This window comes from Schistocerca cancellata, chromosome 11, assembly GCF_023864275.1.
Source record: "Schistocerca cancellata isolate TAMUIC-IGC-003103 chromosome 11, iqSchCanc2.1, whole genome shotgun sequence".
Lineage (NCBI taxonomy): Eukaryota > Metazoa > Arthropoda > Insecta > Orthoptera > Acrididae > Schistocerca > Schistocerca cancellata.
In genome coordinates, this window is record NC_064636.1 from 74,988,237 (window position 1) to 75,004,711 (window position 16,475).

Genomic DNA, 16,475 nt, shown 5'->3' on the forward strand with positions numbered 1-16,475 from the left:
CAACAACAACAAGGGAAGAACACAGAGGCAGTTCAGAAAGCTGTGAACTTGGCTACTGATCAACTCGGCAACTGGGCTGCAATCAACAGATTAACCATCAACACTAAAAAGACAGTTTCCAAGAACTTTCACACCACACAGAATGCAGACCCCTCGTAATGACTTGTAAGAGTAAATAAGAAAGCAACAGTTACTAATAGTGTATTCCAATTTCTGGGTCTGTGGGTACAAAAAAAAAAACTGAAATGGAATACACATACTGGAAATTTAAATGCCAGAATAAGTACTGGTTACTATGCAAGGAGTGAGTTGAAATCATGTGGTAGCCAGAAAAGAATAACAAGTACACACTATGCATGCACACAGGTCCACCTAAAATGAGGTAGGATATTCTGAGGAAATTTTGCAACTGCCCTGAGCACTTTCACAATCCAGAAGAGAGCCACAAAAATCGTTAATGGAAGTGAACCTAGAGACTCCTGAAAACTCATCTCCATGAAGCTGGAGATATTAACATGTAAGATTACATGCAAACTTCAACTCTGTCCAACAAAAGGTCCCCCAGCTGTTCAATAAGTTTCACATGTGTATGAAGTCTACTGAAAACTACACTCAATTTGGTAAAATAGCGAAGTCCTATTTACTGTGTCAGGCAAATGGATTAAATAAACAAACAAACTCACACCATGTAAATCATCAGGATTACATTCATCCAGTAACTGAGAATGAGAGCACTTTGACTTCCAACAAACTTTAGACTAAACAGCATACATTTTTGAAACCTGTTCTCAGTGACAACCCCTCCACCCACAGTCAGAAAAAAGAAGATTGGAAGGAAAAATGTGTATCACTTATAATACACTCCTGGAAATTAAATAAGAACACCGTGAATTCATTGTCCCAGGAAGGGGAAACTTTATTGACACATTCCTGGGGTCAGATACATCACATGATCACACAGGCACATAGACACAGGCAACAGAGCATGCACAATGTAGGCACTAGTACAGTGTATATCCACCTTTCGCAGCAATGCAGGCTGCTATTTTCCCATAGAGAGGATCGTAGAGATGCTGGATGTAGTCCTGTGGAACGGCTTGCCGTGCCATTTCCACCTGGCGCCTCAGTTGGACCAGCGTTTGTGCTGGACGTGCAGACCGCGTGAGACGACGCTTCATCCAGTCCCAAACATGCTCAATGGGGGACAGATCCGGAGATCTTGCTGGCCAGGGTAGTTGACTTACACCTTCTAGAGCACGTTGGGTGGCACGGGATACATGCGGACGTGCACTGTCCTGTTGGAACAGCAAGTTCCCTTGCCGGTCTAGGAATGGTAGAACGATGGGTTCGATGACGGTTTGGATGTACCGTGCACTATTCAGTGTCCCCTCGACAATCACCAGTGGTGTACGGCCAGTGTAGGAGATCGCTCCCCACACCATGATGCCGGGTGTTGGCCCTGTGTGTCTCGGTCGTATGCAGTCCTGATTGTGGCGCTCACCTGCACGGCGCCAAACACGCATACGACCATCATTGGCACCGAGGCAGAAGCGACTCTCATCGCTGAAGACGACACGTCTCCATCCGTCCCTCCATTCACGCCTGTCGCGACACCACTGGAGGCGGGCTGCACGATGTTGGGGCGTGAGCGGAAGACGGCCTAACGGTGTGCGGGACCGTAGCCCAGCTTCACGGAGACGGTTGCGAATGGTCCTTGCCGATACCCCAGGAGCAACAGTGTCCCTAATTTGCTGGGAAGTGGCGGTGCGGTCCCCTACGGCACTGCGTAGGATCCTACGGTCTTGGCATGCATCCGTGCATCGCTGCGGTCCGGTCCCAGGTCGACGGGCACGTGCACCTTCCGCCGACCACTGGCGACAACATCGATGTACTGTGGAGACCTCACGCCCCACGTGTTGAGCAATTCGGCGGTACGTCCACCCGGCCTCCCGCATGCCCACTATACGCCCTCGCTCAAAGTCCGTCAACTGCACATACGGTTCACGTCCACGCTGTCGCGGCATGCTACCAGTGTTAAAGACTGCGATGGAGTTCCGTATGCCACGGCAATCTGGCTGACACTGACGGCGGCGGTGCACAAATGCTGCGCAGCTAGCGCCATTCGACGGCCAACACCGTGGTTCCTGGTGTGTCCGCTGTGCCGTGCGTGTGATCATTGCTTGTACAGCCCTCTCACAGTGTCCGGAGCAAGTATGGTGGGTCTGACACACCGGTGTCAATGTGTTCTTTTTTCCATTTCCAGGAGTGTAGATATACCTCTGAATGTACTCCACATCAGTGACCTCAGTAAACATCGTGAAAGTGCAGAATGGGGCCCTCTGCGGAACTCGTGGACTTCGCACGTGGTCAGCTGATTGGATGTCACTGGTGCGATACGTCTGTATATGAGATTTCCACACTCCTAAACATCCCTAGGTCCACTGCTTCCAATTTGATAATGAAGTGGAAACGTGAAGGGACAGGTACAGCACAAAAGCCTACAGGCTGACCTCGTATGTTGACTGACAGACCGCCGACAGTTGAAGAAAGTCGTAATGTGTAATAGGCAGACATCTATCCAGACCGTCACACAAGAATTCAAAACTGCATCAGGATCCACTGTAAGTGCTACGACAGTTAGGTAGGATGTGAGAAAACTTGGATGTCTTGGTCTAGCGGCTGCTCATGTGAAACGCATCACGCCGGTAAATGCCAAACATCGCCTTGCTCGGTGTACGGAGCGTAAACACTGGATGACTGAACAGTGGAAAAATGTTGTGTGGAGTGACAAACCATTGTACGTGAGGTGGCGATGTGATGGAAGGGTGTGGACATGGCGAATGCCCAGCGAATATCGTCTGCCAGCGTGTGTACTGCCAACAGTAAAATTCGGAGGTGGTGGTGTTATGATGTGGTCGTGTTTTCCACAGAGGGAGGTTGCACCCCTTCTTGTTTTGCATGTTACTATTACAGCACAGGCCTACATTCATGTTTTAAGCACCTTCTTGCTTCCCAGTGTTGAAGAGCAATTCGAGGATGGTGACTGCATCCTTCGAAACGATCGAGCATTTGTTCATAATGCACGGCTTGTGGCGGAGTGGTTACACGATAATAACATCGATGTAATGGACTGGCCTGCACAGAGTCCTGACCTGAATCCTATAGAATACGTTTGCGGTGTTTTGGAATGTCGACTTCGTGCCAGGCCTCACCGACCGACATCGATACCTCTCCTCAGTGCAGCACTCCGTGAAGAATGGGCTGCCATTCCCCAAGAAACCTTCAGCACCTGACTGATTGTATGCCTGCGAGAGTGGAAGCTGTCATCAAGGCTAAGGGTGGGCGAACACCACATTGAATTCCAGCATTACCGACGGAGGGAGCCATGAACTTGTTATTTTCAGCCAGGTGTCCGGATACTTTAGATCACACTGTGTATTTCAGGAGCTATGACTTCATAAACATTGAGATCCATAAAAAAATAGCTTTTTCTTAAGGCAGAGCACAAATTTCCCACATTATACTCTTCCAGTGGATGACTACTAAAACCAAAACAATCAGGGTTTTGCATCTTCAACTATAAAGGTTTTGCAAGCTTAGTAATTTGCAATGTTATCAGACATTTGAATCTGTTTTATGTATGGCAGTTCAATTCATTAAGGAATTGAGAGTGGGAGGTTACTGGTGGCTGACAAAAACTCAAAAAGCTGTGCAGAATCTTTCAAAACACATTTCTTGTTAAAGCAAACACAAACAAATACACAAAACATGATAATCTATAAAGAAAAATCATATCACAATGAAGAACTTCCATAGGAGCAATGTTATTTGTGAAGAGTGAATATTTTATTTCTGAACTATAAGAATAATTATTACTTTTAGTGGCACTGCAGTAGCACACTTTATTTGTCATATTTGATTGGGGTATTGTTGAGTCCAAGGAGCCTGGCAGTCAGGAGACGCCATGTGGTAAGTACTGACCCTATTGTAAGCTGCGACTTTTTCCGAGGAAGGCAGAGTGAGCATTTGGTGTGGTGATCAGGAAAAGATAAAGCACTTCACTTCATGTGTTCGATCAGTTATTTTAGACCCACCACTGAATATTTTTATTACATCTGACCACTGCAATTGCATAGTAGTACGCGTCTGCGAAGTAGGGACGAATATTACAGCGCTATAGAACATATAAAATTTATTGAGAATGTAATTTTTTACAAACACATTAAGTGACTTCTCCCAATCGTGTACGAAATATTATATCCTCCATATGACCACCCAAGGCCATGCGGCAACAAGCAATGCATTCACTGAAATTCTTGATGACGTGTTCACAAACATCTGGTGGGATGCCAGTAATAACCCTTTTAATTCCACCCTCCAATTGGAGCATTGTTTGTAGTTTGTTCACATACACTTTTGATTTCACAAATCCTCACAAAAGGAGGTCACAATGTCCAAGACTGCACAATCTGGCAGGCCATTCCTGGTTGCCATGCAAAAAGATAATTTTTTGAGGAAACGTTTCATTCAACACAGCTAGCGTTTCACGGGATGTGTGACACATCGCACCATCTTGTTGAAACCAAAAATCCTCATTTTCATCAATAAGAGTGAAAAACCAATCAGAAAGGATGATTCATTAAAATCAGAAAGCATGTTTCAGCAATGGTTGCCATTAACAGTGAAGGCAGCTCCATTATCATTTTCAAAACAGTAGGGGCCAATGACTCCTACTGCCCAGAACAGTCATGCATTGTGGATGCATCTCATCTCCCACAGTCACTCGCAGATTTTTGTTACCCCAAATTCTGCAGCTCTGCTTATTGACATACCCACTGAGGTAGAAGTACACCTTATCTGAGAAAATTATTCTTTTTGTGAATTTCTCATTCCCCACTTGTCGAGCCAAGACCCATTGAGCAAACTGATGTCTCACACTCTTGTGTAAGTTGATTCTTGTACACATGCATTTTCAGATATTCTGAAAGGATTTCATGCAGTGAACTTGGTGATAAGTTCAATTGTTGAGCTCGTCAGCAAACCGATTTTCTGGAACTTCGGTCACATTGTTGCGCACAAAAGCAATATTTTTCTTGTGTTCGAAAATGCAGTCGTCCTGTTTTCTTGACATTAGAATTAGAACCTGTGGTCTCAAACTTCCAGATCAACTTCCAAACTGATGATTCGGTTGGAGCAGCATTATGTCTGATTGTCACACTCAATTCACGAATGGTTGCCGTGGGACTTTCACTGCTTTTGTAGTAAGCTTTTATTTCTTGGATACATTGCTCAGTTGTCATCTGCTCCATGGTGAAAATAAAACATCAAACAACGATGTTCACCACATAAAAGCTATCAGGCTACTAATGGGAAGGATCGCAGATAACAAACATGTAAAAACCACGGCTGCCAACTGTCATATGACAAAATGGCACAAAATTCAGATTTGTCCCTACTTCCTGGACACACATTAGTTGTGAATACGTTGCCAAGATTATACTGTTCATATTAGCAGGTGCTCTTCTTGAGTTACTGCTTTGACACTGCTTGTGTTGTACAAAACAATTACTACTCATCTTTTGAAACTGAACTGTTATTATTGTCTTCATAAATAATGTGCCACACAATTGCATTAAGACATTTTACACTGGTGTAAACAAGAAGCATAAGAGACATAAAATTAAGTGATCAAGTGCAATTCTGTAATTATGAATAACATGTATATCATGTAAATATTATGGATATCTGAAAGTGCTGCCACTGCGCTACGAGCCAAAACATCACAAGCACTGCCTATCATGAGATTGAAAGGGAGCACTGCATGTATGTGGCGTGGCAAGGAAAGTATTTAAGTGGAGCAGAGATGAATGAGATATTACTCTAGTGACCAATACAGCAACTGGTGAAATCCACCAACACGTGTAATTATCACAAACAGCAGATTGTTACAACTCGGCACTCAGGAACCAACATTTCAGAAATGATGAAGCTGGGTGTCTGTGTGTTACTGTCATGAGCTCCTCCAAAGGACAGTGAAACCAAGAGTAGGCGAAAAGGTGTCAGATGTCCATACCTCATCGATGAATGTCTAGGTCACAGGCTTTCCCGCCCTGTAAAGAAGGGCAGGTGGCAATTTGTGGCAAATGTTACAACAGAGGTCAATGTTACAACAGAGGTCAATGTTGGAATAGGTAAAAGTGTTTCAGAGCACACTACTCAGTGACCATTGTTGAACATGTGGAGCTCCATAGCAGATGACCCCTATGTGTTTCCTCTCTGATCCAACGACATCGTCAATTACAACTACAGTGGGCACACGGACACTGAGATTGGACAACAGATCAATGAGAACATGCCAACTCGTCAGATAAATCACATTTCTTACTAAACCAAGTCAATGGTTGTGCCCAGATATGCCATCATTCATGTGAATAGCTGCTTGTAACGTGCAACAGGTCACGGACTCAGTTCGGTGGAAGCAAAATCTTGCTCTGGAGGACATTCATCTGGGCTTCTGTGGCATTTATGGTAGTAATCAAAGGCACCATGAAAGCCTGAGGATGATGCTAACATTACTGCAGACAACTTGGATTCTTTCCTTGACCAGGGTTGCCCCAAGTTTCCCCACGTGAAATTCCCTGATATTTCACTGATTTACAGACAAGTTTTAGCATTTTTCCCTGACAAATTTAGAGATCTCAAGGGTAAGTTAAGACATAAGTTGACAATTTGTCTTTGCAGCTATGGTACAAGAAACAATAGTGCAAAAGAGGAAATATCTAAAACAAACTCACAAGCAGATGGCATTTCCTGATGGGAGCAAAAATCTTAACGACTAACACCAACATCTTTTGTAACAAACTGTTTTTAGATGGAGAAAGCAACCCGAATGGTATGAGTGTTTCATTAAGACCCCTGATATTATCTCATTTCAGTAAAAGAAAACACATTTGGTGAGAGAAATACGCATTTCCCTGGAGTCACACGACGGATTTAAAATATCTTGACTGATTTCAGAAATAACCTCAGAAAAGAAGAGGCCTCTCAAAAGAAGTGTATAAGGCGGTGAAGAATGGTGTAAACCAGCACTGTAGGTGACTGCCAATGATATGTTGGTTCTACTATGTTCATTATTGTCATTTATTACTCAATGTGATATATTCATTATTTTACAGGTATTTTGTGATTTTTCTTGCGAGGAATATACGAGTACATAGCATACAAACTGCCAGCAACTGACACAATTTTCTTCTTCTTTTCATCCATATTTTCTAACATATAAACTAGTTTTTAAATGTCAAAATGTACTAAAACAAATAAAATGTCTAAAAAACACCACACAGAAAAACGTACTTGTGGTGAGACAGTCGCAATTCCTGAAATCCACTGCCCAAGGCCTCTAATCTTCTGAGAAGCACCGCAGTCCTGGGACCGTGGATAAACCATGAAAATCCGCTTACAATAAAAATTATGTCATACACAAACAGACCCAGCCTGCGGGCAGATCAGCGGGACTACATCTGACACGTAGGGCCTGCACATTAGTGGGAACCGAATGACTTCAGATCACAAAGGACTGATGCATTACAGATACTGGCAGAAACAGGCTGCAGTTTTGGCCAGTAGTGGAAATCCACTTGTGTGACCAGCTATACATGAGCCACAGACGGCACATTGATGAACTGAGACCATTGTGATCAATCCGTGCAAAAGATAACTTATTCAAACACTCTGAGAATCAATAATAATGAGGAAAGTCGCAACTCACCATAAAGATGATTGCTGAGCCACAGATAGGCACGCAGAAAAGACAATCACACTCTCACAACTGAATATTCAGCCATAGCTTAGGTCAGAAAGCAAGAGCACACACACATTCCCACACTCGCTGTGACCACCGCCTCTGGCCGCTGCGTCTACGTCTCTGAGAATCAGATCCAAACAGACCACTCCTGATGCCTCCCTGCCTTTTGTCAGCAGCGGCTATGCTAGCGGCAAGATATGGTGGCAGCTCTAACTGAGGGGAGTCATAGGAAGGGGAGAAGCAGTAAGAATTAGGAAGTAGGGAAGTGGCACACATACTCAGCTTCATCCAGCCAATAATGATGCGTGACACTTCAGTAAACAAACCATTTCATCTAGTGAGACAAAACTGAGATTTTTCCAGAATTTTTTCAATTTTCCCTGATTTCCCTGACATGTCTGAAATTCCCTGATTCCCAGAACCTGTGGCAACCCTGTTAATTGTGATAGCATCTTCCAGCAGGATAAATGCCCTGTCACGAGGCCAGAATCTTGATACAGTAGTTTGAGGTACTTATTACGGAACTCACTTTGATGCCTTGGCCAACAACTTTGTGTGGTCTGAGCCCAATGGAATACTTCTGGGACTTTACTGGGCATTAGATCCATGCCAAAAAACCACCGGCTTATAGTTCACAAGAATTGTGTGACGTGTACATAGCCACCTAACTCCACATACCTCAGGCGACCTACCAAGGGCTTATAGAATGGATGCCATGCACAACCACTGCTGTATTTCATTCCAAAATTGGACTAACATGCTATTAACAAAGTGGTCATGTTTCACCTCACCAATGTACACTATGTGATCAAAAGTATCCAGACACTCCCAAAAACATACATTTTTCATATTAGGTGAATTGTGCTGCCACCTACTGCCATGTGCTCCATAACAGCGACCTCAGTAGCCATCAGACATCGTGAGAGAGCAGAATAGGGCATTCTGTGGAACTCGTGCACTTCAAACAAGGTCAGGTGATTGGGTTCTACCGTATCTTCCTTTGCCGTCACCGTTGTCATTGTTACCGTGAGACACCGTTATACCAAGAGGAAAGATGCGTCGATCTTAGAGCATGAGATATGATGACCTTAGGCCATTGACAACACACAATGGTCACGGTAGCACCTGATTCCAGAATAGCTGCAGTAGTTAGGATCTACGAACTATCCCCTCTTGACCAGGTCCCCAAAACTTAACTCGTAACGAGATCCCTTCAAAGCAAATTGTCATAACGATCGTCTATAAAGGCTTCGTACAACGAGAAGAAATGTTACAGTTTATGGAATAATAACAGATACGACCAAACTGTCTTGTCTCTTCTGCTTTATTTAACATAACTTTGTTCACAGTTTCATTTCGCATTCACCACTCATTCACCGAAACCCTTTGATGAACAGTTTTGGTTGCTTAACACCAACAGTCAATGATAATTATACATCTTTTCTCCTTTTTATAAATTGAAGCCCGCTCTCCGTGATATACTTAAAAAAAAAAAAAAAAAAAAAAAAAACCGGTCTCAATATCGCGTCCCTCGTGAGATGCGAATAGACTTATCCCGGAATTGACCGCCCTGTAGGTGTACTCAATTTAATGACCACACTTCGCTGTCCGCTATTTCGCGTAACTGAATGTCCATTTGTTAGTCTGATTATACACTGTAGCTATTTAAAATTCGCTCCTATATTTTTCACAACGCACAATTAGCACTTCGTTACTTATTTGTTTACTTTCTTTCTAAGAGTAAACGGAAAAAAAGACGCCGTATCATCGGCTTAGTCGACATAAAGCAAAACACCTTAATATGGCCAATTTCACCTCTTCTTATAGGATTGGCTACCTTACTTATTAATTTACTACATATTACTTCCAATAACGGTAAACAGGTATCGCTGTTATATTTTAATTGTATTCAAAAGCATGTTACTACTATTATGACCAACCAAATCGTAACAAATCGCGCGGCCTGCGTTTTTAATGATAACTTTACGCTATTCAAGTTCCGTTACATTTATTTTGACTCGTAATGTTACAGGGTGTCACTTGTGTCATACGTCTGTACGCAAGATTTCCACACTCCTAAACATACCTAGGTCCATTGCTTCCAATGTGATAGTGAAGTGGAAATGTGAAGGGACACGTACAGCACAAAAGCGTACAGGCCGACCTCGTCTGTTGACCAACAGAGACCGCCGAGAGTTGAAGAGGGTTGTAATGTGTAATAGGCAGACATCTTTCCAGACCATCACACAGGAATTCCAAACTGCATCACGATCCACTGTAAGTACTGTGACAGATAGGCGGGAGGTGAGAAAACTTAGACTTCATGGTTGAGCGGCTGCTGATGAGCCACACATCACACCGGTAAATGCCAAACAACCCCTTGCTTGGTGTAAGTCGTGTAAAAATTTGACAATTGAACAGTGGAAAAACGTTGTGTGGAGTCATGAGTCACAAATCACGGTACACAATGTGGCGTTCTGATGGAATGGTGTGGGTATGGCGAATGCCTGGTGAATGTCATCTGCCAGCGTGTGTAGTGCCAACAGTAAAATTCGGCAGCGGTGGTGTTATGGTGTGGTCGTGTTTTTCATGGAGAGGGCTTGCACCCTTTGTTGTTTTGCATGGCACTAACACATTATAGGCCCACATTAATGTTTTAAGCACCTTCTTACTACCCACTGTTGAAGAGCAATTTGGGGATTGCGGTTGCACCTTTCATCACGATTGAGCACCTGTACATAATGCATGGCCTGTGGTGAAATGATTAAATGACTAAAACATCCCTGTAATGGACTGGTCTGCACACTGGTCTGCACAGAGTCCTGATGTGAATCCTATAGAACACCTCTGGAATGTTTTGGAATGCCGACTTCATGCCAGGTCTCACCAACCGACATCGATACCTCTCCTCAGTGCAGCACTCCATGAAAAATGGGCTGCCATTCCCCAAGAAACCTTCCAGCATCTGACTGAACGTATGCCTGTGAGAGTGGAAGCTGTCATCAAGGCTAAGGGTGGGCCAACACCATATTGAATTCCAGCATTACCAATGGAGGATGCCACGAACTTGTAAGTCATTTTTAGCCAGGTGTCTGGATCCTTTTCATCACATAGTGTATCTCAAAACAAAAAGTTCTTAAATAAACATTTAACTCTCTTATTTATTTCTAGATCCACTGCAAATGCTTAACAGAAGTAGATGAATGATGTTTGGACTAGAATTATAATAAAAATTTAGTTGTAAAATATGAGCAATAATTATTCTTATCCTTAAGATAAACAGTATATTTTCTTTGCAGAAACACCACCTCATAACTGAAAAGATGTACAAATACAATACATTGTTATTGCTTCCAACACATTTCTCAATGTTGGCGAGCAGTTCTTGAGTCATAGCTTCAGTTCAGTTCATGGCACCAGACAGCATTTCACAAGTCATTCTTTTTAGGTAGAAATGAATTGTTGGTCACTTGGGAGTAGCAGATGAATGTTGAGATTTATTTTTGGCAGCAACTGACAACTACTGTCAATCCTCCCCAGGTCTTCCTGCATTCTCCTGGCACTGCAACCCCCCCCCCCCCCCCCCTTTCCCCTTCCCACCCCCTATAGACAGAAGCATCAACTGCAAACAACTTGATAGAGCGTTTGACACTCCAGTCATGTGTCTTTCATTATTTTGTAGTTATGTGGAATGTATGGTTCCCCCCCCCCCCCCCCCCCCCCAGCTGCACTTTCTTTCTAAAGGACTAAAAATTCAACATTCCAGTGGCAGTGGGGAGCACATACACACTACGCAAATGAAGTAAGTGAGAAAAATGTGCTGATTTGTCCACTTAACTGGGTAGTAATGAAGCATTCATGTTAAGTATTGCTTACTGTAGCATTGTTACACTATCAAACTAAATACAAAACTGTAGATATAGATCTTCGTGTCAGCTCTGAAAACAAAAGCAATGAGTCCAGCATGCTAGGGTGACTACAAGAACTACAAGAACACCGACCTCTTTCTGCCGTCGAACGACAGCAGAGAACTCGGTGTACGCAATCTTGGGGTTGAGCTCGCAGTGCATCAGGGTTGCACCCTCGTAGTCCTTGATGTAGCCCTGGTACTGCGCCCGGTTCATCTTTATGTCCTTACTGAAGCCTTGCTTCTTAAAGTATCCTGCGAAAATATGTGAGCGTTAAACAATAATGTAAAAACACATGGCTGACAAGGAATGTGACACAATCAGTTACAACTCATGAGGGAGTCATCAAGAATATTACGGTACAAAGTTAAAAATATGATCATTAGTTTTTTCATTCCAACTTGATACATGTTTAAAACAAGGATTAATTACTTTATCAAATGATGTTGTTGTTGTAGTTGTTGTTGTTGTTGTTGTGGTCTTCAGTCCTGAGACTAGTTTGATGCAGCTCTCCATGCTACTCTATCCTGTGCAAGCTTCTTCATCTCCCAGTACCTACTGCAACCTACATCCTTCTGAATCTGCTTAGTGTATTCACCTCTTGGTCTCCCTCTACGATTTTTACCCTCCCCGCTGCCCTCCAATACTAAATTTGTGATCCGTTGATGTCTCAGAACATGTCCTACCAACTGATCCCTTCTTCTAGTCAAGTTGTGCCACAAACTCCTCTTCTCCCAAATTCTATTCAATACCTCCTCATTAGTTACGTGATCTACCTGTCTAACCTTCAGCGTTCTCCTGTAGCACCACATTTCGGAAGCTTCTATTCTCTTCATGTCGAAACTATTTATCATCCACGTTTCAGTTCCATACATGGCTACACTCCATACAAATACTTTCAGAAACAACTTCCTGACAATTAAATCTATACTCGTTGTTAACAAATTCCTCTTCTTCAGAAACGCTTTCCTTGCCATTGCCAGTCTACATTTTATATCCTCTCTACGTCGACCATCATCAGTTATTTTGCTCCCCAAATAGCAAAACTCCTTTACTACTTTAAGTGTCTCATATCCTCATCTAATTCCCTCAGCATCACTCGACTTAATTCGACTACTTTATCAAATAATCACCACAAATATCTTTATACAAGGTGTTTCAAAAAGATTCAACCAATTTTGCATGACCATATCCTCTATGTTAATGAAAACAGAAAATTGGGGGTGAATTTTAACTAATTCCAAGGTTTACAACATTTTAATATTCAAAGGAGCTGTACATATTTACATCTTTTACATGCATGAACATAAAACCTCGGGGTTCTTTTTACAATTACGTATAGTACCACACTTACCTTTTATAAATGTTCAGTGTGCCCTCCTGTGGACACATGACAAACAGATGACAAGTATCATCATCCCACACTTTTGTGAGTTTGTCTGGAACCCTACAGTCACTGCTGTTGCTATGCAGTGTTACAGTACACCCAACATTGTTGGAAGAGGCGGCACAAACGCATAATCTTCCGAAAAACACTTTCTGTGAGCTCAACAGATGTCTGAGACCAAATTTTCTATGCATGGAGGAATGCCAAAGAAATCTGTCCAAATGAGAATTGCTGATGAATGTGGGGAGGTACCCGATCATGAATCTGAACTATTAGTTTGTGATGGTGCACACTGTACAGATCCATTGCTGAAACAGCTCATTGTTTAGAAACGCTCTCACATGCAAGAGCCAGTGTGGTGATGCTCTGCCCTGATGAAAAATGAAATTTTCAGTTTGTTCTTGCAATTGTGCCATAATCAGGTACATGATTCTTGTAACTGTCTTTTATGCAAAGCACAAATGGCACAATACACAGAGCTTCAGAGTGTCTCCCTTATATTCAACTATGGTGTGGGGCTGCTGTGTTCATCATCTCCTTATGTTGTGTCAGTCCACTTTTCCACTTACATGGAACTTAGTCTCATTACTGAACACTAAATGTGAAAGGAAATTTTATTTTCTATTTTCACATCCAGAACAAATTCACAAAGCTCTACATGTTCTATATCACCACCAAAGAGCTCTTGTACCAGTTGAATCCTCTACGGCTTGAAACACAAACATCACCGCTAAAGGCATCAGACAGACATGTGAAGAATTGATAACTCTTGGGCGGAGCGTGGAATGTCAGATCCCTTAATCGGGCAGGTAGGTTAGAGAATTTAAAAAGGGAAATGGATAGGTTAAAGTTAGATATAGTGGGAATTAGTGGAGTTCGGTGGCAGGAGGAACAAGACTTTTGGTCAGGTGATTACAGGGTTATAAATACAAAATCAAACAGGGGTAATGCAGGAGTAGGTTTAATAATGAATAAAAAAATAGGAGTGTGGGTTAGCTACTACAAACAGCATAGTGAACGCATTATTGTGGCCAAGATAGACACAAAGCCCATGCCTACTACAGTAGTACAAGTTTATATGCCAACTACCTCTGCAGATGATGAAGAAATAGATTAAATGTATGACGAGATAAAAGAAATTATTCAGGTAGTGAAGGGAGACGAAAATTTAATAGTCATGGGTGACTGGAATTCCTCAGTAGGAAAAGGGAGAGAAGGAAACATAGTAGGTGAATATGGATTGGGGGGAAGGAATGAAAGAGGAAGCCGCCTTGTAGAATTTTGCACAGAGCATAACTTAATCATAGCCAACACTTGGTTCAAGAATCATAAAAGAAGGTTGTATACCTGGAAGAATCCTGGAGATACTAAAAGGTATCAGATAGATTATATAATGGTAAGACAGAGATTTAGGAACCAGGTTTTAAATTGTAAGAAATTTCCAGGGGCAGATGTGGATTCTGACCAGAATCTATTGGTTATGAACTGCAGATTGAAACTGAAGAAACTGCAAAAAGGTGGGAATTTAAGGAGATGGGACCTGGATAAACTGAAAGAACCAGAGGTTGTAGAGAGTTTCAGGGAGAGCATAAGGGAACAATTGACAGGAATGGGGGAAAGAAATACAGTAGAAGAAGAATGGGTAGCTCTGAGGGATGAAGTAGTGAAGGCAGCAGAGGATCAAGTAGGTAAAAAGACGAGGGCTAGTATAAATCCTTGGGTAACAGAAGAAATATTGAATTTAATTGATGAAAGAAGAAAATATAAAAATGCAGTAAATGAAGCAGGCAAAAAGGAATACAAACGTCTCAAAAATGATATCGACAGGAAGTGCAAAATGGCTAAGCAGGGATGGCTAGAGGACAAATGTAAGGATGTAGAGGCTTGTCTCACAAGGGGTAAGATAGATACAGCCTACAGGAAAATTAAAGAGACCTTTGGAGAGAAGAGAACCACTTGTATGAATATCAAGAGCTCAGATGGCAACCCAGTTCTAAGCAAAGAAGGGAAGGCAGAAAGGTGGAAGGAGTATATAGAGGGTTTATACAAGGGCGATGTACTTGGGGACAATATTATGGAAATGGAAGAGGATGTAGATGAAGACGAAATGGGAGATAAGATACTGCGTGAAGAGTTTGACAGAGCACTGAAAGACCTGAGTCGAAACAAGGCCCCGGGAGTAGACAACATTCCATTTGAACTACTGATGGCCTCGGGAGAGCCAGTCATGACAAAACTCTACCATCTGAAGAGCACGATGTATGAGACAGGCGAAATACCCTCAGACTTCAAGAAGAATATAATAATTCCAATCCCAAAGAAAGCAGGTGTTGACAGATGTGAAAATTACCAAACTATCAGTTTAATAAGTCACAGCTGCAAAATACTAACGCGAATTCTTTACAGACGAATGGAAAAACTGGTAGAAGCCGACCTTGGGGAAGATCAGTTTGGATTCCGTAGAAATGTTGGAACACGTGAGGCAATACTGACCTTACGACTTATCTTAGAAGAAAGATTAAGAAAAGGCAAACCTACGTTTCTAGCATTTGTAGACTTAGAGAAAGCTTTTGACAATGTTAACTGGAATACTCTCTTTCAAATTCTGAAGGTGGCAGGGGTAAAATACAGGGAGCGAAAGGCTATTTACAGTTTGTACAGAAACCAGATGGCAGTTATAAGAGTCGAGGGGCATGAAAGGGAAGCAGTGGTTGGGAAAGGAGTAAGACAGGGTTGTAGCCTCTCCCCGATGTTATTCAATCTGTATATTGAGCAAGCAGTAAAGGACACAAAAGAAAAATTCGGAGTAGGTATTAAAATTCATGGAGAAGAAGTAAAAACTTTAAGGTTCGCCGATGACATTGTAATTCTGTCAGAGACAGCAAAGGACTTGGAAGAGCAGTTGAACGGAATGGACAGTGTCTTGAAAGGAGGATATAAGATGAACATCAACAAAAGCAAAACGAGGATAATGGAATGTACTCAAATTAAGTCGGGTGATGCTGAGGGAATTAGATTAGGAAATGAGACACTTAAAGTAGTAAAGGAGTTTTGCTATTTAGGGAGTAAAATAACTGATGATGGTCGAAGTAGAGAGGATATAAAATGTAGACTGGCAATGGCAAGGAAAGCGTTTCTCAAGAAGAGGAATTTGTTAACATCGAGTATAGATTTAAGTGTCAGGAAGTCATTTCTGAAAGTATTTGTATGGAGTGTAGCCATGTATGGAAGTGAAACATGGACGATAACTAGTTTGGACAAGAAGAGAATAGAAGCTTTCGAAATGTGGTGCTACAGAAGAATGCTGAAGATAAGGTGGGTAGATCACGTAACTAATGAGGAGGTATTGAATAGGATTGGGGAGAAGAGAAGTTTG

The 16,475-nt window shown here is 42.3% G+C and overlaps 1 protein-coding gene across 6 annotated transcripts in view; it reads right to left on the reverse strand.

The window, feature by feature from the left end:
- LOC126108568 (histone acetyltransferase KAT2A) overlaps positions 1 to 16,475 on the reverse strand; it is a 432,376-nt gene that overhangs the window by 41,197 nt on the left and 374,704 nt on the right. For all 6 annotated transcript variants that reach the window (XM_049913857.1, XM_049913859.1, XM_049913855.1 and 3 more), the window contains one exon: positions 11,806 to 11,966. In XM_049913857.1, coding sequence (XP_049769814.1) covers positions 11,806 to 11,966 — 161 coding nt within the window. The remainder of the gene's footprint in view (positions 1 to 11,805; positions 11,967 to 16,475) is intronic.